The sequence below is a fragment of the Anomalospiza imberbis genome, chromosome Z (assembly GCF_031753505.1).
Source record: "Anomalospiza imberbis isolate Cuckoo-Finch-1a 21T00152 chromosome Z, ASM3175350v1, whole genome shotgun sequence".
In the NCBI taxonomy this organism is placed as follows: domain Eukaryota; kingdom Metazoa; phylum Chordata; class Aves; order Passeriformes; family Viduidae; genus Anomalospiza; species Anomalospiza imberbis.
The window spans coordinates 21,752,561-21,779,760 of record NC_089721.1 but is presented as its reverse complement, the minus strand read 5'-3'; the positions used below and the strand labels follow the sequence as shown (position 1 = coordinate 21,779,760).

The 27,200-nt window shown below is 40.0% G+C and overlaps 1 protein-coding gene across 1 annotated transcript in view; it reads left to right on the top strand.

Moving 5' to 3' along the window:
• The window catches only part of CMYA5 (cardiomyopathy associated 5), a 45,698-nt gene extending 19,057 nt beyond the window's left edge, over positions 1-26,641 (top strand). The window contains exons 3-13 of the mRNA XM_068176348.1: positions 1,775-1,870; positions 2,527-2,760; positions 4,524-4,546; positions 6,473-6,594; positions 10,526-10,675; positions 11,602-11,748; positions 15,060-15,204; positions 23,093-23,226; positions 23,987-24,086; positions 25,041-25,217; positions 26,055-26,641. Of these exons, the coding sequence (XP_068032449.1) occupies positions 1,775-1,870; positions 2,527-2,760; positions 4,524-4,546; positions 6,473-6,594; positions 10,526-10,675; positions 11,602-11,748; positions 15,060-15,204; positions 23,093-23,226; positions 23,987-24,086; positions 25,041-25,217; positions 26,055-26,307 (1,581 nt within the window). The 3' untranslated portion in view covers positions 26,308-26,641. The remainder of the gene's footprint in view (positions 1-1,774; positions 1,871-2,526; positions 2,761-4,523; positions 4,547-6,472; positions 6,595-10,525; positions 10,676-11,601; positions 11,749-15,059; positions 15,205-23,092; positions 23,227-23,986; positions 24,087-25,040; positions 25,218-26,054) is intronic.
• Positions 26,642-27,200: the final 559 nt, after the last annotated feature.

Below are 27,200 nucleotides of genomic sequence, written 5' to 3'. Positions count from 1 at the left end.
TATCCAAGCTGTTCCCCTCAACACACAGATAAAATGCCCTACATTTCAATAAACTAGTCCATTGCTATAAATACTAGTGAAAATACATAAATACTAGTGAAAACACATTAAAGTACAGTTCTGCTTGTGAAAACAACGTGTATGTGATACCTTACTTCTCCAATATCAGATCTGCTCATGTACAAGTGAACATATCATACAGCTGTTCCTTTCTTGATTACCAGCTATTTACTCTCACCCTAGTAAATTAAATGTGAGGTCTCTTTTTTGGCACATGTTCATTTGACAGGAATATAGATTTCATGTCATTTTACTGAAATTCCAGAAGGGCTTGTATTGGTGGTGTTTACTTTATCTTTATATTACCTCATATGTAGAAGAGAAAAATCAAAAGTAAGAGTCAATGTAACCATTTCCATTATCAGTGCTTGCAAACCATCTCCATTGTGCTCAGATGTAGAGTTGTTTTTTATATATGGCCATTCAGGTTTGACTTAGCAGTGATAACAAGGCATGAGTAAGTCAGCAATAAAGTCACAGATCCCAGCCACCCCTCAAATGTACCCACATTACAGCAAGTCAAGCTGCAAATAAACATCCCATGACATCACTCCTTGGCTGTGGAGCACGGATATGAAGCCTGTATTAAATCTGGCTGCAACACAGGCCTGGTTTCACATGATTTCTAACACTCAGGGCTCAGATTATTTTGAGACTGCATTTGTATGTCTCTTGTTACTTCTGCATAATTACTGAGAAAACATTAAGATAGCAAAATGCTTGTTGCATTATTTTTAATTTTTTAAAACTTTATTATTGTTACATGAAAACATAACTTCACAGTAAATTAAATGAGCTCGGGATGGCATTTGTCAGATTTTACAGTTCATCCTGACAAACAGAAATTTGTTTCCAAATCTTGATTATTTCCCTAAATATTTTTAAAGGGAGTTTTCATTTGTATTCTCCAATGACACATTTGTAATTAATGTAAAGTCTCATGCTTTTTTTCTACAGATCTAGCTGTAAAATTTTGTCATAATAAAATGCTGTTACAAAAGAAAATAACCTTCCTTTTAGATTTATGCCATCAAATTAAAACTAAGTGTTTTTATAAATTATTAATTGTGTCAGAGCAATTGAGCAACTTATTTTCATAAAAGGTCAAGAAGACTAAGAAAAAGTTCTAAGTTGTCTCAGATGTCTGTTGTGCCTTGGACTGCTTTTGTTTCCATATAACTCAACCAGTGATTTTGATGACTTCTTGTTTACAGGAATTATAGATATATACATATACATAAACGTATATAAAGGTGTATATATTTATTTATATATCAATCTATATAGAGACAGATACCGATCTTTAGAATTCTAATTTTTAAAGCCATGACACAGTATAATCTATTACCCTCACAACTACCTTTGTTATCTTCCTTTTTATGGGCTTGTTCCTGTGATCTCTCAAGGACACTCATGAGGCTCTGAGTACACTCGCGCTCTGGCAAAGCTGCATTGGAATTCATAACGTTCAACAGCTTGTATGGACAGAGTGCCTTATCAAACTGAGCTCACTTATTTTGGTTTGGAAACAGTTCTGTGACTGTTTCAGTTGCTATTTCTGTGCTTGTCTTTGCAGCCAGGGTGATACTTGAACTTACTTAGCAATTGTTCCAATGGTGGCTCATGGCAAAAGAAAATATTTGCCTAAAATAAATTGTGTGTAAAAAGTTTATAAAATAACCTGCCTAAATTCCTGAAACATTTCAAATTTCAGGATCAGTTAAGTAAATTGCTAACAGCACTGGAAGAAAAGTCAATGAAGATTGAAGAGTTTGTGAGTGATATTGAATTGCGATTTAACTCAGTTGAGGTAAGTCCAATGTTTTATCACACTAGCTTTCTTTTCTTCTACAGGATTACTTCTAAGATATGCTTGCCTACTTGCGCAGCATTATTGCTTCCACTAAAATGGGCTGCTGCTCCAGTCCTCAAATTGACTTCTCTGAAGTTCACTGGAAGGTGTTAACTTTGGAGGAAAAAAAGATTGCTTTTTTGCACATTACTACAAAGTGGAATATGTAACCGTCAAACCCCGAAGGAAAACGTTCCCTTAATTTTGTTTATGCCTATAAAAAGCTCACATAGTGTCTTATTTAGAATCCCAGGCAAAGCATTTAAATTAGTTGGCTAGTATCTTAAATTCTGATTGCCCAAGTTCTTAAGCCTTGAGAACTGTATTAACTCCAGTTGTAAGTATGCATTATTAGCTATTGGTTGATTAGACTTCCTATTTCAGTGATGAAATATTGAAGTTTAATTTTAAACCCTAACAGTAAAAAAAAAAAAAAAAAAAAGCTGTTGTTGTTATTGATGTATTTCTCTAGAGATAGTTCTCCCAGAGGAGTTTGTCTGCAGAAATAAAATTGTCTTATTGTCAATGTGCCAGAATCAATATGGTGGTTGGCTTGTGTATGGGTAATTGAGAATTTCTGTGTATTCATTAAATGTTGTCATTTTATTCTGCAGGAAAACTGTAAGAAAAATGCAGAATTATTGGAAAAGCAGAATGAAGAGATGCTTAAGAAAGTGGTAGCACAATATGATGAGAAATCGGAGAACTTCGAGGAAGTGAAGAAGATGAAAATGGAGTACCTGTATGAGCAGATGGTAAATTTCCAGCAAACTGTTGATTCAGCAAAGGAAACTTTGGAGACAACTGTAAAAGAAACAGATGAAGTGGATGGATTTGTTTTCCTAAATGTAAGTAGAATTGGCTTTCATGCAGTAGCTTTTATGATATTAGTTAGTAAAGGACTTCTGGTTTTAGGGTCTCAATGAATTTACTTTTTTTAAGACAGCTAAATCCTGCTAGCTCAGCTATGCTACTCTGAAACTGCTGGGTCATTTGGTTTTGATGTGGGAATTCTCAGAGAGAATTATAGAGAGGATGCACAGGACAAAAATGTGACTTAGGCTAGTAAAATGGTCCTGTACATTTTTTAAGAAGTTGAAAAGACAGTTTGATAATATATCTAGAATTAATAACTGAGAAGTAAGAGATGTTAGAGTATTTAGGTACTTTACCATATGAAAAATAAAATACATATTATATATAATAATCAACAACAAGAAAGTGATCTTTCAAACAAGAAAATGTAATTGAAAAGTAAAATTGTTTCTGGGCTGTAGGATTTTTTGTTGTGCATTGTTGTTTTGGGATTTTGTTGTTGTTGTTGTTTGGGGGTGTTTTTTAATGAGCAGATGGACAGTATTTATGCACTCAGATTACTGAGGCTGTGATAAATAATTACTGTTGAAAAACAGTGAGGGGCTGTGTTGGTTGCTGACTGGGGTGAAACCATGTCAATGAGATAGGCTGAGGGTTGTGCACGTGTGTGGCTCTAATGGTCCTTCCTGGATGTTAGAAACATCTTCAGTGAATCTGCAGGACTGGACCTACTAACTCATACAGTCATTATTCTTAAACTTTGCTCAGAGGGTGTTGCTGGTTCTGGGTCCTCCAGTACTGTTCTTGGGCTGCAAGACTTGTCATTAAGTGAGCTACAGCACTTTCTTCTCTCCACAAGTGTATTACCAGGCTCAAAGAGGATGGAGTTTCTGGGATAATAATCTTCCCCCATTAGGGAATTAGCATGTGGCCTGGAAGTTGCAGATAAACTATCTTGGAATGCCAGAAATAGTAAAGTCAAATTACTGTCTAAAGACTGATCACTCATGCAAAATAAGCCAGTTTTCGAAATACAAGCCTACATATGCCACAGCAGCTACAGAAATTATGCCAATATTTGGCTTTCTTCCCTGCTCTGTGCCACACAATTGTTGTAGTATCCTCTAACCAAGTGAATGTTGTGGTAGATTTTCTATTTTGGGATGGATGAAAAATCTAGATTATTTTCCTGATTTTGTGAGGATCAGTGCTTTGGGAAAAACATAATTTCACAATCTGTAATTCTTTTGAGGGAGTGTGAAAATTACTGGATTTCCCTGCTCCCTTCTGTTATTGATAAAGGACAGGAACTTTTTTGTTCACAGACCAGAAAATATTATCTGAAGTTTCTTGAGCCATGGGACAAACTTTCATTCCATAGGTAAAAATCTCACATGGCTTCAAGTAATAAGAAGTTATGAAGTACATTTTCACCAGAATTTGGATTTAACTATTGTTAATGTGCAAGTGATTTCTTTCTCTGAAAGTCCTGGTTTTAGAAAGTACTTGATTATGCTCCATCTTTATATCTAGTTATTGAATACTGACCCCTCAAGCACTTAAAATGAGATTTATACTCTAATACCCTGCTGAGCCAGAGCTTTGAAATGAAATATTTCTAAGGAAATAAATTCTCTGCTGGTGTGAATAAGCAGCATTCCACACAACCTCAAGTTAATAAAGCTGTGTGTTTTTTGTCTGTGGAGAGTAGAAAGATTGTTAGATGATCATGATTGGCTTTTCAACACTTTGCGAGTTTTGAAAACTGTTAACATATTTCTTTTCCCTTCTCTAGTCATCTAAAGAATTGAATAAAAGGTACATAAAGTATGGATTAAGTGCACTGTAGTGAGTACTAGGCCTAGCATGCTGGATGCTTCATTTAGTATTTGGGAGCTTTTGAATACACACCGCTAGTAATCAGAGCTACCTTTATAAACCTTACAAATAATGAAATTTAGAAAAGCGGCTTCATACTTGTTGCTGTAACTGACTGGTTTTGAAGTGTTTTGCATATGTTCTATAATACATTAATTAAACAAATAGCACATAAAAACATCAGCTCAATTTTAAATCTCTACATGGATATTTTTAAACAGGTGTTCCCTGTAGTTATTACTATACATACATATAAAATAGCCATTGTGACCATGCTTCCACCTTTTAGACTGATCAGACATACCACTGATTCATTTATTTTTTCACTAGTCTGGTTCTGTATCACTTAGTCTCTGAAAGGTTATAACACAAAGCAACACAGGTAGTTTGACTATATTTCTGAACACAACTCCAGAAAAATGAGATTAAGTAGATTTCAAAATCTGGCTAGGAGACTACGGGCTGATGTTTTCCTATGGCTTTCCATCAGCACTGCCTGATTCAGGGTGTGTACAGGGCTGGTGCTTCATCATAACTGCATCTGCCTGTATAAATGCATACAATCACATACAGTTCTCTGCCATGTGGGATTTTCTCAAGGGAGTTATTTTGGTGAGTCCCATCCTTTATCAGAGAAGTGTTGAACCATAAGCCCATATTCCCAAAAAAATTCTCTAGGGTAAAGGGAACACATTCAGAGCAGTTGGCTGCAGGCTTCTCCTGTGCAAGCCCCCAAACTGTACCGCCCAGCCCACCAGCCTTGACTTTCCCCGGAGGGCTTGGGCACTGTGCAGTGCATATCAAACATACCCTTGTCAGTGCTGCCTCAGCCATCATAGGGATATGTGTGCTGACACCGACTGGGGTATAACAGTGACAGCAGGGTTTCAGTTTGCAGTCAAATTACAACCCCAGGAGAGTGATCTGAAGAGAATGTGCCAAACACCCCTTCAAGGTTTTTATAAATTTCCAGAATTAGAACTATAAATCTGAACTCACCTGTTGCAAGTCAGACTGTCTGGCCATGTATCTGCATTTAGTTTATTGCATAAGATTAGAGCAGGTAAAATGGGACAAAACCATTTTCCAAGGGCTTTCTGTCAACTTGATCTTTACTTTTTTACTTACACAATAAAGTTTATTCTGCTTGGTGCATGGGCTTGGTTATTACTTTAGTTTGATAATACCTGTCTACCTAAAATAGGCTAAGAACAAGTCTATTTAACAATGCATGTTTTTCTAAAGAAAGTGTATTTTATATTTGTTGTGCTTTGTTAAGATTATGCACAATTAACCACTTCAATGACTGAAATAAAATGAAGGGAAGAAACATAAAATTCAGATGCCTTGAAAAAAAAACTTCAATTTTCTTGAATTTGCTTCTGTCCCATGGTTAAAAGTGTTTTGGGTTTTTTTCATATAATGAACCCAGCAAATACAGGCTAACTAAGTGGTATCTATCTTCCCTCTCATGTTTTTTTGCTTGCAACAAGCAGCTGCTTTATATTACATCTCTGGAGTCAGCTGCTGTAGTTAGCTCTAAGGTCTGTAACCTTTAAAAGCACTGCATTAGCAAGCCCAAACCCCTGTGTTCTTGAGAGTCTTACTGAGCACTTCCTCATCTTCACATTCTCATGGGTTAAGCGTAAACAGGCCATGAGCACTCTCACTGTGCTCCTGATTTGAAACTGCGGTATGGTGTAAATGTTCAAAATCAGGGAGACAACTTCTCCTTGTATGCTGTCCTCAAGTTCCCAGGAAATACTCAAATAAACATATGTCACGTGGTCTTTGTTTCTGGCCTTTGGAAACTATACTATACCACAAAGGATTTACATGGACAGATATGTGTTTTCTTCCAATTAGGTTACTTTCTGCAATGGATACCACTCTCTCTTTAGAAAAGGTGCCCAGTGCTTTTTCACTGTTTGAGCACTATGCAGACAACCCAGGACAAAGCAATCAACACTCCTTACAACACGTGGCTGGTAAGAAACTCCGGATATTGTCTTCACAAAAGCTAGCATTTTGGCAATATTTTGGAAATTTTAGGAAACTAAAAATAGAATCTATATGAGAAGTGTAGATTTGCAAACCATGTAATTAGCAATCAGAGTTGAATGTAAAATGAAGTTTAATTGTGCACAAGTGTTTGGCTTATCGTAGGTACAGTAAGATGAGCAAGAGGGAGAAGTGCTAAATTGGGGGATTCTTGCATTATTTTAGACATCTGTACCTCAGCTTCTCCCAGGGCTAAAGAAGTTGCTTTTCCTTGCATGCAGAGAGAGAAGTTCAAAGTGTCTCCTGGGCTCTCTTCTCCGAGGGTGGCAGTCCCGGAATGCTTGGTGTGGGAATTGAGAGCAGGGGGCTGGCTGATGGCTGAGGTCCCTGGACTTGTCACAAGTGAATGGAGGCACCTGGAACTCACAAGGGACGCAAAAGGGAAAGTGGTTAACTATAGCTAGAAACAGCCTCTGCCTGGGAGGGTAGTAGTAAAAATTGCACATGAGAAAGGGGTTTACTTATCTCTGTCTGATATTTCATGTCCTTTAAAAAGCCTGACTGGGTTTTCTGCTCTGCCTGTATATATAGATGTATTATCTAGATCTGGACAGCTGTCAATGAAGATCTTGTCAGAACCATTTTGTGGATTCATTTTCTTCATAATGGGACCCCACCCTAGGGTTTCTTTTTCAAGAGAAAAGTGGTTTATGGATCTCACATCTCACTGTCATGCTTTGTTCCCTCCCATTCATTGTCACATGCACCACTGCCAACACAGTCACTCCCTGGGTTTTGAAAAGAAGCCCCTTTCTCATGTGTTTGGTCCCTAAGCACTGAAACTAGAGCATTAGATTCCCAAGTTGCTTTGTTCACTGGCTGGATTTTCAAGACTAATGGCACATTGGAGAAGTGCCCACTTTTTGCTGAGTCTCTGGTGCCTAATAAGGGCTGAGTGCACTTCTTAGCAGTGTCAGTATGGGGAGGTTGTCTCTCTCCTCCACACCACTGCTTTTATTAGACTTGGAGGAACTCAAATATATCTGAGATGTTAATGTACTTGTCAGATGTGTATGAATTTGCCTGCGGCATTTGAAGCTTCTCCGGTGAAGCTGGACAGGCATTTGTGTATGCAGCATTATCTCAGTGTCATTTTTTTAGGAAGTCAGATAAAAAGACTAATTTTGTAACTCACTCTGCCAGTTAACTTGCTGGTGTAAATGTGCTGTGTTTCTTGGCTTAGTTCCTAAACCTCCTCCTGCAGTCCCATGAGTGCAGTCGTTCTTTCCTCCCAGGCTGCTGCCTACTGGCAAGGTCACACAGGAGAACAGAGCCATGTACATCTTTTTCCCACAAGCCACTCCAACATTTATTTCCCTAAACTGCTGAAGTCTGCTTTTCTTTAGTTTGCATTAGCTGCTGTGTTTGCTGGCTCCAGACCAGATTACTTCGACAAACTGCAAATGAATAATTGTCCACTAGTAAGAGATGTTCAAAGCTCCTTATCCTTTATGCCTACTTAATAACTAACATACCTAATTTTCTGTCTTCACTTTTACTGCAAAGTATTTCAACTGCTATCATGATTTTTACTTTGGCAAGCAGTCGACAACAAATTTGATGTGTTTTTTCTCATTTGTTTGATAGTTTGTTTTTTCAAGGTTACAACCTTCCTGAAGGAAAATCATGTATACATGTAACTTGATTTGGAATTCAATTAAATGGCTATGAATTTATCACATACTGGGACTATTTTCAGACACTTGGAATTTCATTTGACTGAAGCCATATGATGAAATGCATATGAATGTGCCAGGTTTCTTCAATCCATGTATTTTCCTACAGAAATAATCATGTTTTACTGAACAATTTAATAGAACATTACTCTCACCCCTTCAGAAACATCTTCCTTCAAAATGCCCTCCATTTCCAAATTTTCCGTATCCACTAATGAAAAGCCCTTTCCCCTCAAATTCTTCCTCCTTTCATGTAATCTATTTCCATTCCTAAATGTATTAGCATAAAAAAACCTTGCAGCATGCTGCTGAGCATAACTGAACCCAGGTTCTGCCTGTGAATAGAAGAGTGGGAATAATTAAAAAAAAAAAAAAATTATTTCCAAAGCCCACTGCAAGTCCTGGCTTTTATACTGGAAGGTGAGGACCTTTTCTGATTGTAAAAAAGTTTCCAATGGAGTCACAGAGGAATGTATCTGCTCTCCTTCTTCAAGCACACAATGCCAAGGAAATATTGTCTCTCATTACATGGGAGAACACATGGATTACTGTGGCAATTACACAGCATGACAGAAAACTTCCTTACACCACAGGACTTCAATGAAAACTGAACTGATGAGAACATATGTCACTTTTCTATTGAAAAATATAATTTAGTCAAACTCATATTGCAAATACCTCATTTTTTGATTAAAATTCACTTTAAAAGGGGCCACTTAAAAGAGGATAATGCATAAATGTTCTGTTTCTGGAAAGAATAGTTCAGCTTATTGTTTTGAAATTGCTTCCTTTCAAACTGTTTCATATTATGCAAAAGGAAATTAGAAATCAAATGTTTCTCAATATTGCTGCACTGAATTTCGATCTATGATTTTTTATTCAGAAGTTTCATTCAGTAAACTATCTTCTGTTCAGATTTGGCATAATAATAGATCTTGCAACTGTGGGGTTTCTGTGATCAAAAATAGTGGTTTCTAGGCAACTTCATGGGGAAAAAAAAATGGTTTCCCCACCATGTCCACTGAAAGGAAGTATTTTCCTAAAGATGATAAATTTCTTAATTGCCAACTCTACATGCAGTCAAAAGACAAAATGAGGATTGTTTTTAGCAATAAGAAGGATAATTTTTTTTTTCAACGGGAAGCAGATGTAATGCTACTGTACTGGTAGCTCTCTGTATAAATCATAAGGAAACAGCCAGCATCTGCATTTGCCTTGTTCATGCCACAGGGGATTATCATCATTACTGTGGAGATAACTGAAAAGAAAGCTAAAACTTTCTGCTGAGATTCTAAGAGAATTCATGAAATATGGAAATTTACTGGGTGAAGAAATAGAACCATGTATTTTCGTTCCCTGCAATCATTTTAACAATTATAATCTTTTGGGGCTTTTTGCTTCTTTCTTTGCCCTCCCTCTCTTCTATGACATAATCACAGAGGCAAACAATATCTCATCTGGGGCTGGATCTGTGTCAATCAGGAGACATAAGTTTGTGTAAAAGCTGGGGAGCCTTGGAAATCTTTGAAGCACTTGTGAGGAATGATCCTGGTAGCCCCATGGAGTTCAGGTGCTTTGGCAGAGTTCAGGTTCACCTGCAAACCAAGAATTCTCAGTCCCCTGGGTCTGTGGGGAAATGACCATGGTAGGAAGGAGCGCCAAGCTGTGCCTATGCAGTAGGAGTCCACCTAGAGCAGGGGTGGACCCGAGAGTGCAGGTAGCCTCCTGCTCCCCGGTGCAGTTAGAGCCTTCTCTGCCTGAAGCGCAACCCTGCTGCTGTCAGCAGCACTGACACACTGCATGAATCCCCTCCTGGTATGGCAGGTCCTTTCCGTTGCCCACGTTTCCAGGATCAGTGCACACATATCTCTCAGGAGGAAGGTATAGGCAAATGCTTTGTGCTGGGTTTGGGTGGTCCCAGTACTAGGACTGCATCTTATTTTGTCCAGACTTGTGAGGGAAATGGGAGGCTTCCAATGCTGAGCAGATACTTTTTTCTGTTCCGAGTTTATGAGAATCTGTTGCTCTAAGACTGCACCAGTATCCTGTATTTCCTGCTGTACTTGCTCTCTGGAAATATGCAACCTGAGTGAAAATAAGCAATTGGGTTGACTCATGAATTTGTAGGTAATTTGGCTGAAAACACAGAAGCATGTATAACAATGGGAGACTCTCCTCTCAGTCCCACAGACACCGACTGTCATACCTCAGGAACCAAACTCAGCCACCAGCTCCTCCATTGCTGTCTACTGGGCTGTGAATGATGGGGATACCATTGACTGCTTCCAGGTCTACTGTACGGAGGAGCTGCAAGCCAGCAAAGATGCAGGGGGTGCGTAAGATCTTGCCCTTTCTGCCCTGGTCTGGGGTAAGCAGATGGGAGGATGAGCTGCAGGGGAGTTCCCAGGACATGGGAAGAAGAATGGCTGTGAAGACATCATGTATAGAACTAAAGATAGGCAGTGGTGTGGGAGGTTGTGAGGAAGATGCTGTTTCTTCTCCTCTGCTTTGTCCCCACAAATGGAAGATAATATCATGCTCTGTAAAGTCAAGGGCAGATGTTTTCAACTGTTGAAGTGCCTTTTCATGACCAGGCCTGACCATCAGAAAGAATGTGTCCATGCTGCCCCATTGTTACTCATGAGGACTGCAGACAGAGCTCCCAAGGGGAGAAGTTTCATTATGTTTTTAGGATTCTGCATGTGCTTCAGAAATATGTTCTCATTGAGCATTAGGAGGTATTTCCAAATGTAGACAAAGATTTTTTCAAAATATTTCAAACATTAAAAATTGAAATTTAATAAAGAGGATTGAAATGCTCATTTGTTAAAAAGCTCAAAGCAGACCAGGCTCTGCACAAATCCATGTATGCATACATGTACAGGCTAAAGGATGTTAAGGACTTTTTGTAATAGGTAATCTATACCTAAGTGATATATAGTTCATTATGAAGAACTGTTGCTATAGAATTGGTAACTGGTAACACCAGGGCTGGCAACTGCTGGCTGCATGTCCCAAACTTGCAGTCCAGTAGGACTGAGGGCAAAAATGTCCACTTGCCATGAATGGCATTTGTGTACTCTCAACTCAAGGGCATGTCAAAAGCTTTCTGTCAGAGTGAAATATGGAGATCTTAGATAGTAATAACATCTGGATCTTTTTCAATTGACTGTTTTTAAAGTGTTATTTGAGAGGCTTAGTTGTAAGCCCTACCAGTGCAACCAGTGTGAGGTCCTGTGCATGTGTGTGTTCTCCTAGCCTTAGTGGAAGAGTACAGAGTGACAGTGAAAGAGAGCCACTGCATTCTGGAGGACCTGGAGCCAGATCGCTGCTACAGTGTGTGGGTCATGGCTGTGAATGGCACAGGATGCAGTTTACCCAGTGAAAAAACAATTTTTAAAACAGGTATGTACTTTTTTTGTGATTTGATTATTACAAGTTTGAGGTCCTTAGACTAATTTAATCCACAGTGTTACTGACACAGAAGAAACTGTTTCATTCAGCCCATCTGGCAGATAGCAGGCAGTTCATGGTCATTCCCCTGTTCGCTAAGAGATAGCAGCATGATTGCTCCTGAGAGGAAACTCGAAGGCATTCAGATTTGAAGGCATTCAAATTTGAAGATGTTTCCAGAGTTGGGCCACACGGCTGCAGCATCAGGGTAGCAGATAACGTATTTTTCTTCTGAGTGTGTTGCACTGCTTCATGGAAGGTCTGGGAAAGCCACCTGGCTGCTCCCTGCTGCTGCTGCTCCCTCTCCTGCCCACAGAGGAGGAGACTGGCTGCATGTTTTGCCTCTCTCCCATTCACTTGAATACATCTATGTTGCATTGATTTAAGATATTAATTTTTGAAGGGAAGGACTGCTTTACTGAGATTACATGCTGTGTCTTGCTCATTGGGACACAAATCTCAGGTGTGCCTGAGAGGCTCTGCTGTTGTATAAATAGTAGAAATTGAGATGAGTAACTAGATGAGTATTGCTCATGAGCTTCATTTGACTGATTACTTTTTTTGAGCATTAATTTCTTTAATAATTTGTATTGACAAAACTATTGCTTCTTGAATTACAAGCAAGGAGAAGCATCCTTCTCCTGTGTTTGAGGACCTCTTGTCAGACAATTTTTTCAGTGCTGCAGGAAAAAAAAAAACAATTATTCCACTCCTGAAGTCACAAATACAGGCAAGGATATCTAAAAATTCATAGCAAAAAATTCTCTTCCACACTGAGTTTCTTGTCAAAATTACTTGGCAGCAGCCACAGCTTTAAGCATTTTGCTTAATATACTAGACTTCACATCTGTTGATAAGTCTCCCCGATACTTAATTTCTGATTTATATTTTAACAAATGTTATTTTCCAGAGAACTCAGAGGGGAATGCAACTCAGCAATAAAACTGTGAACACAGGGCAGACTTTCTGCCAAATGCACAAATAATTATGAGTTATTGTTAGCTAATAAATCATAATTTTAAAAGCTAATAAATCATAATTTTCACCTTTCTGAAACCATTATTTTTAAGAAATCTCATTGTCTTTTGGTGTCAGGCTCACCATTCTTTTTTCCTAAAAATTGAATCCTTCTAAGAAAAGTTAATTTATATGAGTCTTTAATGGCTTTCTTCAGCCTTTTTCTTTAAGAAAACAAATAAACTGGGCAAAATGTGGGCTTATTAAACACCTTCCCTCAAAGCTCATTTGAGGTCCCTCTGGAGTGCATGAGCCCCAGATAGACTTTTGGGTACACTGCTGAGGACTGGCTGATGAAAAATTGCTGCATCTTTTCAACACTGAAGGCAGAAAGATGAGCACCAATAATGGAAGCCAGTTTTTCAGTGGGAGATTAATCTTCAGATTAGAAGTTCACACATACAAGAAAAATATTGCTAGTATATGCAGTTATAGGAATATACACCTTAATAGCTGAACAAAGCTGAGACTCTTCCAGTTGTTGGGAATGCTCACAAAATTTCTCTGTTGGCACTGCACCCGTGGAGGTGTCAGTGTAGCGTGGAGAGTTGTGGGGAATGCAGGTAGACCCTGCTGTACATCCCCCCAGAAGCCCCTGACTCTTGCTCCTTCACCTCCCAGACTCACAGCTTGTCCTTCTCTCCGCTGAGGAACATTCTGTCTCCAAACAGTATTTTCTGTGAGGGGATGATGCTCAAGGCAAGAAGTATTCCTTTATCCCCCTGCACAACTCATCTCCTGGTGATCTCTCCTTGCAGTCCTAAAGACACACAAGTGGACACACCTTCTGCTGCTGCTCAAACCTGTGTAATTTTCACAGTTGGCTCTTTGCCTCTTACACAATCACTCACACGAGTTCCAGAATATTACAATAAAATTAGATTATGTATTCTAGCTGCAGTTAATTTGTTAAAAAATCTCAGAAGCACACTAACAGTATTTTCTAGTATGCTCACTTCAGCTACTCTTTAGACAGATATTTTCAAATTACAGTAAAAAAAGCTTAATGTCTTATGACATACTGTTTACACATACATACATGTAAGTAAGTGTGTAAGCTGCTGAATGCAGGTATTAGGTGATTCAGCTATTAATTTTTCATTATTTAGTAAGGATGCATTTAGAAACAGACAATAATCAAATTTACCAGAAGAGAATTAAGGAACTATTGCTAAGGAAGCTACCAGACAATGGTCTATCCCACAAATGCATTGCTCTGCTAAATACATACATTAGCTCTTCCTGTAGTAAAACATAAAGTAAATCTTAACCTAAACTGCTAACCACCTGATTTTCACTAAATCAGGAAACCGCTAAATATTTGTGGGTGATTTTCTTTCCTTTTCTAGTAAAAACAAATAATTTTTCTTAAAAAAGAGAATGCAGGAATGTTCACTATAGTTCTATTATATTATCTTGTCATAAAATCATATAATCCCTACTTTTGTGTTAGGCTTCCTGTTTGGAACCCTGAAAGAAAAATTAATTTTTATTACTTTTTTTTTTAAATTAGTACCCTTTCTTTTAGAATTTGCATTAGGACTGCTTATGTGAGTTTCACAACAGGTTGTAAGGTGTTTTCTGTTGCTATTTCCCAGAATGGGAAAAAACAAGAGAATACAACTGAGCCATTTTCAGCCTACAGTGTTGAATGTGCAGTTTCACACAATAGCTTTTGATTACTTGCAGCTAGTGCATTATTTTATATTTCGTTTTCTGTATTGCAGTTGGGCCTGTAGCTCTTAAACAGAATCTCTAAAAAGGAGAAATTACAGGACCGAATTTTAGCATTGCAAAAATAACGAGGACATAATTAAACAGAAAGTCAGTATCTCCCTGTCATTTTTGCAGCAGCACATTTGTTCGTGATGCAGTTCATGCAGGGACTGCTGAGGACAGGATTGAGGTGATGAAGAGAGCTGTAGGCAGTACTGCTTCGGTGCTCTGCTCCTTGCAGACTGGCAGAAACGAGGAAACATTGCTTCAGGAAAGGCATAAAAATGTACCATTCTAAGGATGTGACAAATTCACAAAATGTGACAAATTACTTTCCCAGCAGGTTTTTATTGTTTTCCCTGCAATGTTTGTTTTCCTCGGCCATTCAAATACACACAAGCAAAAGATCACTGCTAGATGGGCAAAAATCTACCGCGTGGGTTTTCACGGCCGTGACTGTTCCTTCCCCTCCAAAGATGCCCCTCTGGCATCCTCCTCGCAGTACAGCTAACGTGTCCTTGTGTCCCCAGCACCCGCTGTGCCCACCATCAAAGCCGAGGACTGCACCGTGTGTTGGGACACAGCCACTGTCCGCTGGCGCGCCGCATCCGTGTCCGCCGATTCCTTCATCGTGGAGTACTGCCGGCAGCACTCGCCGGAAGGAGAAGGTCTCAGGTCAGTGCCGCGCCCACGAAAACCCCTTGGTCAGATTAGGCAGCCGCTAATGACCGTCCTGCAGACCGCGGCTCGTTACGCAAGAGATTATTCTGCCTGCAGCCACGCAAGGAAATCTGTTCCTGTGTGCTGAGGAATTTAAGGGGCAGGCACTAATCTGCGAGATTAAGCTGAGACATAAAAATTCTTCCTTTTTATTCTGCTTAACCGGACAGTCCCTTTCATTTGGGGCCAAAACCGTGGAGATGTTGTGCTGTCTGCAATCAACCAGAAGTTTCGGGGCTGTGCTGGGCGGGGAAGTAATCGCGGCCCCGCAGCTGCCGTAGCCCCGGGGCGAGACAGAGCAGGACAGCTCCTCGGGAAGACGAATGATGGAGGAGCATGGCCCAGTTTGCTCTTCACTTTGTGGAGAACAAGACAGAAGTCATCTCTGGGCATAGCAGGGGTGATATGGGTATCTCAGTAACGTTGGTGACCCATCTGTGCTGTCTGGACATGCGTGCAGAGGCCTCTCAATGCACAGCTGAGCTCGGTGCTGCCTGGCTGTGCAGACATGCCACAGGGCTTCAAGAGTAGCTTTTAAATTCAGGGTAGTGGCTGTTTATGCCAGACCCTCTCTGGTTTCCCCTATGCTAAGCCTGTGCTGCATAAAGGAGATGACAAGGAGAGATGTTGGCACCCCTGAGCCAGGTAACTGTGCTCTGTGCTGAAACACAGAGAAAATTGTTGCAGAATCATAGAATCTTAGAATAGCCTTGGTTGGAAGAGACCTTAAAGATCATCTAGTTCCAACCCCTCAGCTGTAGGCAGGGAGTTACCTCGTGGCTTACATGTCCTTAGGGCTTGGGGGTCTTTGTTTGCCTTATAAAAACAGTCTTTTTCACTTCCTGAGAAGCCTGATGAGGGTCTTCACCTATGGGCTAGTTCATGTGGACTTCATGAAGATGGGGTATAGAGGGAAGAGCTCCTTGAAGAGGAGAGAAGGGCTTCATGACCTGCAGTCAAAATTTGTTAAGTGGACTGAAGTGTTCTTAGCTTTGTAGAAGTACAACTGTGAAATTATGAATGCCTTGCTCCTTACAAAAGTAGGCTGAAAACTGAAATTAAAATTTTCTGTGTGGGTGGGAGACTTTATCATGCAGTACCAGTGTGCTGCATTACTGCAATCAAGGAGAGGTCTCACCGAGTTCTGCTTCTCAGAGGGGCTTGCTGTGTTTCGTACCTATTTCATGAGGCGGTCAGGTCCCTGTCAGCCTGCCAAAGTTGCTGTTGGTCAAAGATAATGGAGTTGCTGATGAAACATATGCTGGTCTTTTGCCCTCAAGTTTCTGTGCTGTTATCTGAAATTGACTTATTTTCTCAAAACTAAACCAGAAACTGTGCTGATTTCTGTAATCCATGAGCAAGGTGTTGGTAACACCAAGTGTTTGCTTGTGGTGATAAATGTGGCAAAAAAGCTTCCAGAACAGACCCCTTTGCTTTCTCAAGTGACCTTGTGTAAAATCTAACGCGTTTATAATTATACTGAGTCACATTTGACTTCTTGGGCTCTCTGTCAGCAGGGGCTGGCCTTTAACTGTGGCAAGTGTGAAAACTTTCCATAGGGCAAAATAATTAATTTTCTCAGAATTGCTATAGCTTAAAATTCTCTTTAAAAGAATTCTCTGGGCTTTGACATCTTTTTGTGTGTCAAAGACAATGTTTTACCACTTACTTTCCCTGAAAACAATTTCCCTCTTTTTTTAATCTAAATCAACCCCCTGAGAATAACCTGGGAATCTTATGTAGTTTCACAAGTTGTTATAGTGATGGAGAAAATTTTTATAGAGATCTCTTTTTATGATTTTAGATAAAGTTGAGGGGGAAAAAAGCCTACTGGTAGATGGAGAACTGCCTGTATCACTTGTATCCAAGGCCCCCAAAGGTGGAATTCAGAATTAGAAATCAACTTGAATAGAAGTCCATCAACTTGACTAGAAGACAGGTACCTTTATAAGGTAGAACAAAACTCTGACTCTGTGCACACCCAGAATTTTGGTCTCAAATCTTGTAGATTCTTCTGTTTGTTTTATTTTCCTTGAAAGCTTGGAGTTTATCCTTTCACGTTTCCTGAGCAACATGCATCTTGGGGATCAGCCAAATGTGGAGCCCTCTCATAGACAGCCTATGCCTTTTGTGCTTGCAGCAGCCCTGAAGCTAAGCAATTTCCCAGTCCCTGGCTGGGAGTTCAAACACATTTTTCAGCAACTCTAGAAGGTTCATTCAATTGCTGATGCAGGCACAGTGTGAAAGTAGAGGTCAGGGAAGAACATTCAAGAAAAGTTCAGGAGAAGGCAGCATGGTCCCATCCCCATAAGGCTGCTTTCACAGATGTCATTCTGGAAGCTCACCCAAGGTAAAGGACACTGCCAAGGGAGCAAAGAGGGAGAAAGGCCCTCATTGAACAGCTAGAGACATGTGGTCTAAGTCAGTGGCATGTAAACTTCAGCATGCCACAGAATCACAGTGTGGTTGAGGCTGAAAGGGACCTTAGGAGATCACCTAGAGTAACACCCCTGATCAAGCAGGGCCCCGTAGAGCCAGTTGCCCAGGATGCTTTTGAATAACTCCCAAGAACATCCTCTAAGCAATCCCACCTGCCCAGGGAGAGAATATGAAGCATATCTGGAAATGAAACCTCACTAAAGTTTCCTTTCAAAAACTGTCAAAAAACAAAACCAAACAAAAAACACAAAACCCCAGTTGTTGGAAATAGATTTGTAGAAGGCTCACACAGTATGCATCCGTATGCAAACTTTGAAAAAAGAAATGCTGACTTAGAAATGCCATGGAATAGGACAGATATTGTTGAGAGAGAAATGAACCTAGGCAAAAGTTTCAAAAGATGGCCTTGCAAATAAGACTAGATACTTTGAAGAAGTAGAACTATGAAAGATGCATTGCAGTGGGACCCACAATGGGTAGTTTTAGATGATTTGCTTTAAGGCATCTACAGCATGGTGTGGCACAAAGCTGATAGGCCAATAAATGCTTATAGAGTATTGCAATGAGAAAATAGTTGGCTTCTGATTGTGATGGTGTGAATTATAACATCTGTATTGTCTCGCCCTTCTCATGAGACTGAAAATGGAATAAAAGCTTTTTAAATGCCTCTCAGTTGCTCCATCTCTAAGTCAAGAAAAAGGTATTATCCAACACCCAACCAACCAAAACATACAAAAAACCAACCAACCAACCAAAAAAAGGCCACCCAAATCTACATTTTTCCTTCTCCTTTCTCTCTTCTTACCAGCTTGCCACCTGAGGGACATAATTTCATATAAAATCACTTTAAATCTTCAGCAAAAATGAGTCCCTGGCCTGCTGCAGTGGTTTTAAAGCTCTTTCCCAGGTTGAATCTTTTTCCAGAATCTTTATGAGTGACACTTTGAAATGTTTCTTTCAGTTTCAAGAGCTCTGCTATTTTCTCACTGTTCAGCCTCTTTGTGTTGAGAAGTCAATGGAGTTGTGGGTGGAAGATGGAAAGCTGTGAGAAATGTAGTCCAGGGATTAGGTATGTAGGCTGTTCAGATGGAAAGCCTGTGTCACATCATGAGAAATCCATAAGACTCGGGAGGCAGAAATAAATGCAGTATGTGGTGAGCTTGTGAAAGTGGAAGTTACTGAATGTCATCCTCTCTGACAGTGCAAGACCGACACTTATAGGGAATGAAATTTTCGGTTTCCTTATGAAGCAAGTCTAATGCTGGAACAAAAGGAGCAAATCTCCCTCCTCTTTCATTGCCCACATGGTAGCTGCGGTAGCTGGGAAACAGGGTGTTGGAAACTGTGCCAATTGCAGCTAACAGCAAGAAGGGGGTGTTTTGGTGACCTAATCCCAAAACAGCCTGGGAGAGGGAGAGGAGAGAGAGAGAAGAGGGAGAGGGGAGGGGAGGAGAGGAGAGGGAGAGGGAGAGGAGAGGGAGAGGAGGCATGTGGCACAGCTGGGAGCAAACTCAGAGCTATTTGCTCTTTATTTTTAGCTTCATGAGCTTTTTTCCACTCATGGTGCACCCTTTCTGTATGCTTCCACATGTATCTTGAGAAGCTTGCATACTTTCACCCTAACTCCATATCAGTGAGAGCAGCACGGTTCTGGAGGTACTGTTTCAGTGGGATCTTGGGGGTGGAAATGACAATTATAGCACAGAGGGTGTTGTGAATCACTGCAAGGCATATCGTTTGCTGGGTTCAGCCGACATTAAAAAATATCCCCTAGATGTTGTTTCCTTTAAATAAATGAGGATGCTGATGAAAGAAATGAGCATGAAAACACAGCATCAGATTTCCCTAAAACCAGAGAAATCATAGATTTAGCATAAAACTGCTACTATAATATTCCTTGGCAAGTTAAAATTGAAGGAACATGCAAATCCTTTTTGTTCTGCTTTGAATAGCACGTACCTGATATTTGAAGAGTGGATTTTCAGTCTTACAGATTCATCTTACAATGAGAGGGATTGAGAGGAGATACTTAAAATATTTAACTTTGAATGCTTCTTGACTTTCTATGCGCTAATTTTTGTATTAATAATACCAAGAAATTGAGAGGTCACTGCAAGTAAGATAACATTTAATCTAAAGACCAGGATGCCTCACACTTTGATAACAACATTATTACATCTCAAATCATCTCTAAAGTGGGCAGCTGTATATAAAGGAGAAATTATCTGGCATTAGAAATGTTGTAGGTGGATTTCTTTTTCTTTCAAAATTACAGTGCTCTACTTAAGGTGAGCTTGAGGAAGATCCATCTGCAATGCTTGTTACAAGAAATCAGAAATGAAACAGCCTTCCACCAACACAGTCAGGATGCATTTTCCCTCGCCTTCTCCTACACATAACCTGTATGCTGTAAGCTAAGAACTAAACATACCTTCTCCTCATCCTTGCTTTTGTGGAGTCAGTCTAAGGCATGATAAACTACTGTGATTGCTGGGGAGCCCTCAGTATTCACTCTCCCCCTTCACTCTACCCTTTAGACAGGAGAGGCAACAGATAGCAAGACCTATTTCTTCTTTGCATGCAGCTTCTTTTGCTCTTGGATCTGGTTCAGAATGTAGCAAATTAAATTCCATCTTGTCAGCATATTCTGTTTCATTACTTGGCAGCATCAGGACTGTTTTTAAGCCCTAATCATCGCTAAAATTGATGGGCTCTTATTCTGAGGCAGCTTAAAGCTGGCTGTAATAGATTACCAAGCAGATAATGCTTTCAAAAATCTGATCACTGGTTTACAGCCCAGATCTGCTTGAAGTCAAGATTTTTCTGTCTTACTGTTATGACTGAAAAGCAGCATGCTATTGCCCTCTGATTTAAACATGCATCCAAATTCTGTTTTGGAGAATTTCATATTTGTAAGAGACTGAAGTCTGAACTTCAATCGCTGACCCTATTCCGCAAATGACTGGACCCAACATGTTTTCTGCATGCCTATGAGACATCTCTGGGATCTACACTCCAGATTATGCATACCCCATGTCTACTCATTACACCACAATGTAACTATCTAATTGAATTTAGAAGTGATTTTGTTTGATTATTTAATTATTTGATAAATAGTACATAGTGAAAAAGAAGATCTCCTAATTTCTTTGGAAGGTACTGACTTACATGACATTTTCCAGAACACAGAAGAAGGAGCCGTGTACAGGGCATCACTGTGCTTAAGGCATGCTGATCTACATAGTGCCACAGCTTTCAAGGAATAGCTTAGCATATCCGCTTTTCATGTCACATGTAACTCTTTGCTCAAAACTCCTCTCTGGTGGTCTGTGCTTCGGATTCACATCAAAGATGTCAGTGTGCTGCTTTTAAGGAACAGATTGCGTAAGTCTTGCCTAGGAAGCATGGGCAAATTTCTTCAAAGCTTAACTGCCTACTTCTTTTCCCTTGCCTCTGCTTCTACCCTGTTTTTTCTTTCTCTCCCTTCATATTTGCCTCCTTTCTCAGTTCCCATCTTGTAGTTTTCTTCAGTTCATCATTTTCTTTCTCTTGTCCCCTGTACTCAGGTCTAAAGATCTTGTGTTCTCATCAGTCAGTTCATCAGGTTACACCTCTTCCCTAAACCTTTCAGCCTGCTGTACTGTCAGTGCCTTGCTGAAGTGGTCTTGTGGTCAAGAGGGTGAAGCAAACCATGCCATTTCTGCCATTTATCTTTACTACATTGGTTCTAGCATTAATGTAACACATTCCCTGAAAGTAGCATGGTCTTGTGCTGATCACAACAGAGCCCCAGACTCTCTGAAATTCTTTTAAATTGAAGGAACAGATCTCAGAAGCACCCAGTGCATTTTCTTGATGCTCTCAATCGTCCTTAATGACAACTGTCAGTGCAAAATACCTGTCACAGACTAATAAGGATGACACACCAGTCTTTTCTGAAGATGCCATCCTCCTAGAAAGAGATCTGTGTGGTGTAAGCATGAATCTGGTGTATTAAGAGCTGTGAGATTTTACCTTGATGTGATAATTTCAGCTGAAGCAGGCATTTGAAATATCCCGATGGATGAGCACTGATTATTCGTCAGTTTGTACTGCTCTCTGGTGGGATATGTGCGTAAAAACAGTCACCCCTAATGAATAGCAGCGATCTGATCTGACTGCTGACTCACTTGCCTTACCTCCTCTGGGGTCAGAGCAATTTGTGCTGGAAAAAGTAATTTATTTAGTCTAGCTTCTCACAGGGGCATTGCTTGCCATTGTGGAGAGAGACCATCCTGGGCTCCACTCTCAAACCTGAGGTGGAAGAGAAGGTGTCTTGCTCACTCTCCAAAGGCAGGTCTCCCATTCTGGAATTTAAATACTTACCTTGTAGATTCCTAAAAGCATTTCTAGGAGGAAATTACCTACTTTATGCAGGTAAACAATCTTTACCTGCAGGCATACAATGCAGGCATATTGTCTGGCTTTGCTGTTATCATAAGAGGCAAAAAATGAGGAAAATCAAGATCCAGTGCAAGAGAATTTGTTAAGCTAATCTTTCATACTGCTGTCAATGTTGAAAATAAAATGGCATCTTTCTAGTCATCCAAAATGCTTTCACTGGTACTTGAAAGCACCTGTGAAGTAGATTGAGTGGGTGCTGACTCCTGCTTTCTAGCAGTGTGTGAAGATACCAGGGGTAGAGGATGTCAGGGCTGGAGTTTTTGAGGCAGTGCACTGGGGACCATAGTCAAAGCAGGGAACTGTGTGAAGGCAGCTCCTCTGCTCTGCCTCCTGCAAAACTGCCCTATGAGAGCATGGTACCACAACAAAGACAGAGCCCAGGCTTAGATGTTGAAGGATTTGTGAGTGAAGAGTTTCTAATAAGAAGCTAATCACCATTCTATGAAGATTTTGTGATGAAGAGCATGATTTCTGTGCTACCTCAGATAACAGTATCAATTCTTTTGGACTCGTAGCATGTGCCCAGATAGTAAAGCACTAGTGTATTCAGTTTCATGTAATTAATTAATTAAAAGGCGGGTTTTTCTTTCAGAAACTTGCTCATTTTGTAAAGAAAAAGCAGACTTTTCACAGGAGGCAGATGAGGATTTGACTCCGTGCTGCTTAAATTTTATGTGATTAATTATGTCACAAAACCAACATAAAGTGATCATTACACCAAATGACTGCACTGGGTGATAAGTAAGATAAAGTGAGAACAATCCCTCAAGTGACATGCTGAAGCTCCTACATAACCCAGTTGTTTGTGAAAACAGTGTTGCCTTTCTCATTTGGAGTTTCTGTATGGTGTTCGTTATTTCACTAGTAAACAATATGGTTAGGGAACTTAACTGTTGGCATAAAACAGTCTTCCCTAGTTTGGATACCTGCATATGTTTTAATATATCTTCAACATTTTCAGATCTTTTGCTGGTATAAAGAAACCTGAATTGAAAGTATCCCTGGAGCCCAATGTGAACTATTTCTTCTACCTGAGGGCTGTCAACCCATTTGGGACAAGTGAACAAAGTGAAGCAGCTCTCATCTCAACTAAAGGTAGATCATAATTTCCTGATGTCAAACAATGGGGTGGAAGAGAAAAGTAGCCAAACATTTTTCTTTAGAAATTATACCTGAATTATATTATGGTTGTGGCCAAGTTATGGAAGTTTTTATCTTGTTAACTCAAATTTGTATCCCTTTTCTTCTGCTTGAAATTAGCATAATCAGGACTACTTCACTTGAAGTTTGTATATTTATGTCTTGTATAAAACTAGTGTGACTTCAGAAGCAAAAATGTTGAATTCTGTCAGAGCAATTAATTGATTAAGTATTCTTCAGGGATCTTAGTTTGCTTGAATCTGACAGAGCAAAATCAGATAAAAGTTGTTGTGACCCTAAAGAAAACCTCTCACAATTAAAACCTAATGGAATTTGAGTGATGAGGAAGCATGCAAAGCAGTTTTGAAACTCTAAGATTTCCAGATAGATAGTGTTATGTATGGTTCTTCCAAATCAGCCTGAAAATTCAAAATCGCTATTTTGAAAAAAGCAATTGATTGAAAATTATTCAAACTTCTCACATACTTTAAAAGACCTCTTTATCACCTATCTGCATTTCTGAATATTAGACTGCTGTCTCAATTTGGAAGACTCGTTGCATTTGCATCCAATTTTCTGTCACTCCTACATGCCATCAGACACAACCATGTCCAGCTAAGATGGCCATAATTGTTGCTTAACATTTTATGATTCATCTCATGTTAATGTAGCCAGCCTCTCAGATCTGGTGTTACTTTGTCATGAATTGTACCAGGAACTCGATTTCGCCTGCTGAGTGACACAGCGCATCCTGCACTGCAAATCTCTTCTAATGCAACAGTGATCCACCTTCCTGAAAAAGCCAAACTCACTGGGTGAGTAGCAGTATGATGAGCAAAACCATCCTGTGGGGTTCAGGATGGATCTCTCACTTTAATTTTTTTGCCAATAGGCATCTTTCATATGACACTAGTTTTGTAGAAGAACTGAATCATTTTGGTCATGCAGCCTCTAGACTTCATGCAATTGAACCCCCCTTTCAAACATGTAAAATCTCAGTAAAATCAGTGGTGGGATTGATGTACTAGGAAGAGTTTGGTGTCACACTAAGGAATGGCCAGGAAGTCAAAGGTAGTGGTACCTACTTGGACTGCTCGATTTGTTTCAGCCCCTAGTCACTGCTTAATCCATCAGAGTCTCAAAGAAATTTTTGCAGCCCTGAGAAGGTCAGCTTTGTGGGCTTGGTTTTTAATACATTGTGGATGGAAGTAATCCATCTTCCATAGTTTGCTTCACTCCTGAGGGCATTATTGGTAGTGTTTTCCAAAGTATTTGTGGCTTTGGAGAACTAGGAAGTGCTCCTGGGATATGTTAATATGATTGTACCTGGCTAGCTCTATCCATTGACAACATTGCAGGGGGATGGATATAGTTATATCAGTCCTAGGACAAGCGCAGGTCCAGTTGTATAACTTGTGCCATACTGATATGGCTTCTTAAAAGCTGATGAGGATTTACTGGTTTAAGCACTTTTTGTTGCTGTTACCACTGAATGTACACAAGATGTTTGTGACTATGTCTGTATAAAACCGCCAGACTTTCTAGTTTGAACAAACCTTCTAAATTTGAGGTCTTTTAGATAAGTCCATCTCAGTGCAAAGATGAAAAGTCTCTCAGTTAAATCTTTCATAAAATCCTGCAGTTAGAACAACGGAGTGCAATTCATTAGTAATTTTACGTGATGCTTCATGATTTGACTGAAAGAAATATCACAATATGGTTTGTCTGCCACCACACTGTCTTTATTCTATTGCCTCTTCCACAAACAGGTTTCCTTCAGTCCTGGGTGAACTGCTGCCTGCTCAAGGATGTCATTACTGGGAAATTGTTGTCTCTGCCTGCAGAAGCTACAGGATTGGGATTTGCTATGAGGCAATAACACAGAGCAGTGTCCTGGGGTTGAGTGATACCTCCTGGTGCATGAGGTGCTGTCCTACACAAACCAGGTAAAGAGGATTCAGTCTGGCAGCTTGGGAAGTTACTTCTCCTTCATGAAAATAAAGCTGGCCAGCCACAAGAATTATGAAAGCGTAAAGGATTCTTCTGCTTCCTTTATGTACATTTGAATAAGAAAAGGCCATCTCCATAAGATTTTTAGACCTCCTCTTAGTCTAAAAGTATAAAGCACCTTTAAAAAAATTAAAATAGATTATTTTAGCACCCTTCATCCAGACAGTGAAGAAAACTTACAGAACTAGTTTGTTGCTTCTCATATTCTGATTTGCTTCACTAAACCCCAGCAAGGGTATTTATTTCCATAAATGCAGCCTTTTTAGAACCTCCTTCCATTTGTAGGAGATGTCAAGATTTGATAGGGAATGTTTTCTCCTGCCTTGTCCTTCATAGTGCTAGACACTCACCTGACACTGTGGCAGGACTGCATGGTGCTGGGGTAGTCTGTGGTAGCAAGCCAGTGCCAGGCTGCTTGGAGGTTTGTAAGGCACCAACCTGCTACTTTCTAAAGGTGCTCTTGAACTAAACAAGTGTGCTTTTTCCAGTGTGAAATCATACAGATGTATGAACATTACTAGCTAAATGAAACATCCAGGAGGCTTTTTTTTCTACGAGTCCAAAGATGCCAAGTGAAAAGGCTTGTCAGGATGCCAGGCAGGGCTTGAAGTGAAGCCACATTTGCTTTGCCCACGTACCAAGCAAAATGCTGCAGCCATGTGATAGGCTGCTGTATGCAGCCACCTGTTAATAGATTGGAATTGAGCTGCAGGTTATTTCTGGTAAATTGCTATGGGGAGGCTCATTGTATTCTTGTTTCCATTTCCCCGCAGCTTTCTTTACAGATTTCTTCACACTGGTGTGATGAGTGATGTCCATGTGACGGAGCACCTGGCCAGGATTGGCATCCTGTTGGATTATAGTAGTGGAAGGCTATTGTTCTTCAATGCAGAGAGAGGACTGGTGCTGTTTGCCATCAGGCACAAATTCACTGATGCTGCTCACCCAGCCTTTGCCCTGGAGAAGGCAGGAATGCTTACCCTGTGCACAGGAATGGAGCTGCCGGAGTTTGTGAAGCAGAGCTAATCTCCTGCTTCACAGTTTCCAGAAAACTGGCAAATACAGCATCAGGGGATAGAGAGAGGAAGAGATATGCCAGGAAGGGATAGGTAGTCTTCACTGATGAATGCTACGTGCACAGCTCTCCTTCATATCATCAGCAATTGTAGTTACTGCTCAGATAGATAATCACTCTGAGCCTGGAAGAAAATCAACTCCTTCAGATGGAGAATGCACCTAGTAATACACAGAGCAGTACTTCTAAGGGGATAAAGAAGTTTTGTTAGATATGATAGGGCTAGCTGTCTTTTTAAAGTGAATTATGAACCTGTGTATGAAATAAATGCATTTCTCACTGCAATACATGGAAGTCATTATTTCATCATTTGCCAGGACCACCAGAGCCTGACTCCAAGATGATGTGCTTGGAAAATGTATAAAAATTTTAACAACTGAAACATGCTGCAGATTGATATATCCTGTGCCATTGTTTGCCAGATCTTTAATGCACAAATCAAGCAAAGCTGATCATGTAGAGATCCTCATGTTTGCAAAATGAGGGAGTCCCAAGCTAGATCTTTGTATCAGCTATGTAGAGTCTGAATATGCTACACCTACCTACCCTGCCCACAGGAGACTAACAGCTACCTGACTGTGTCAGTAAATACTGTGCTTGTGAGTAGCTACTCACGAAACACAGGTGTAAGGAAACTTAATAGTAGTGGTAAAATTCTTCCCTTGTGTTTTTCATCCTCAGTGTGTCAGGTCAGTGGTTTTGATAGTGAAAGGAAGATTGCTATGCAGGACCTTGTGGATCACCACTTTTCTGTCACTGCTTTTTACCTGTGCTCTTAGAAATTTGATGCCCCTAATTTCAGGTTTTTGTACATTTTCCTGCATCTGCCCTGCTCTTTACTGTT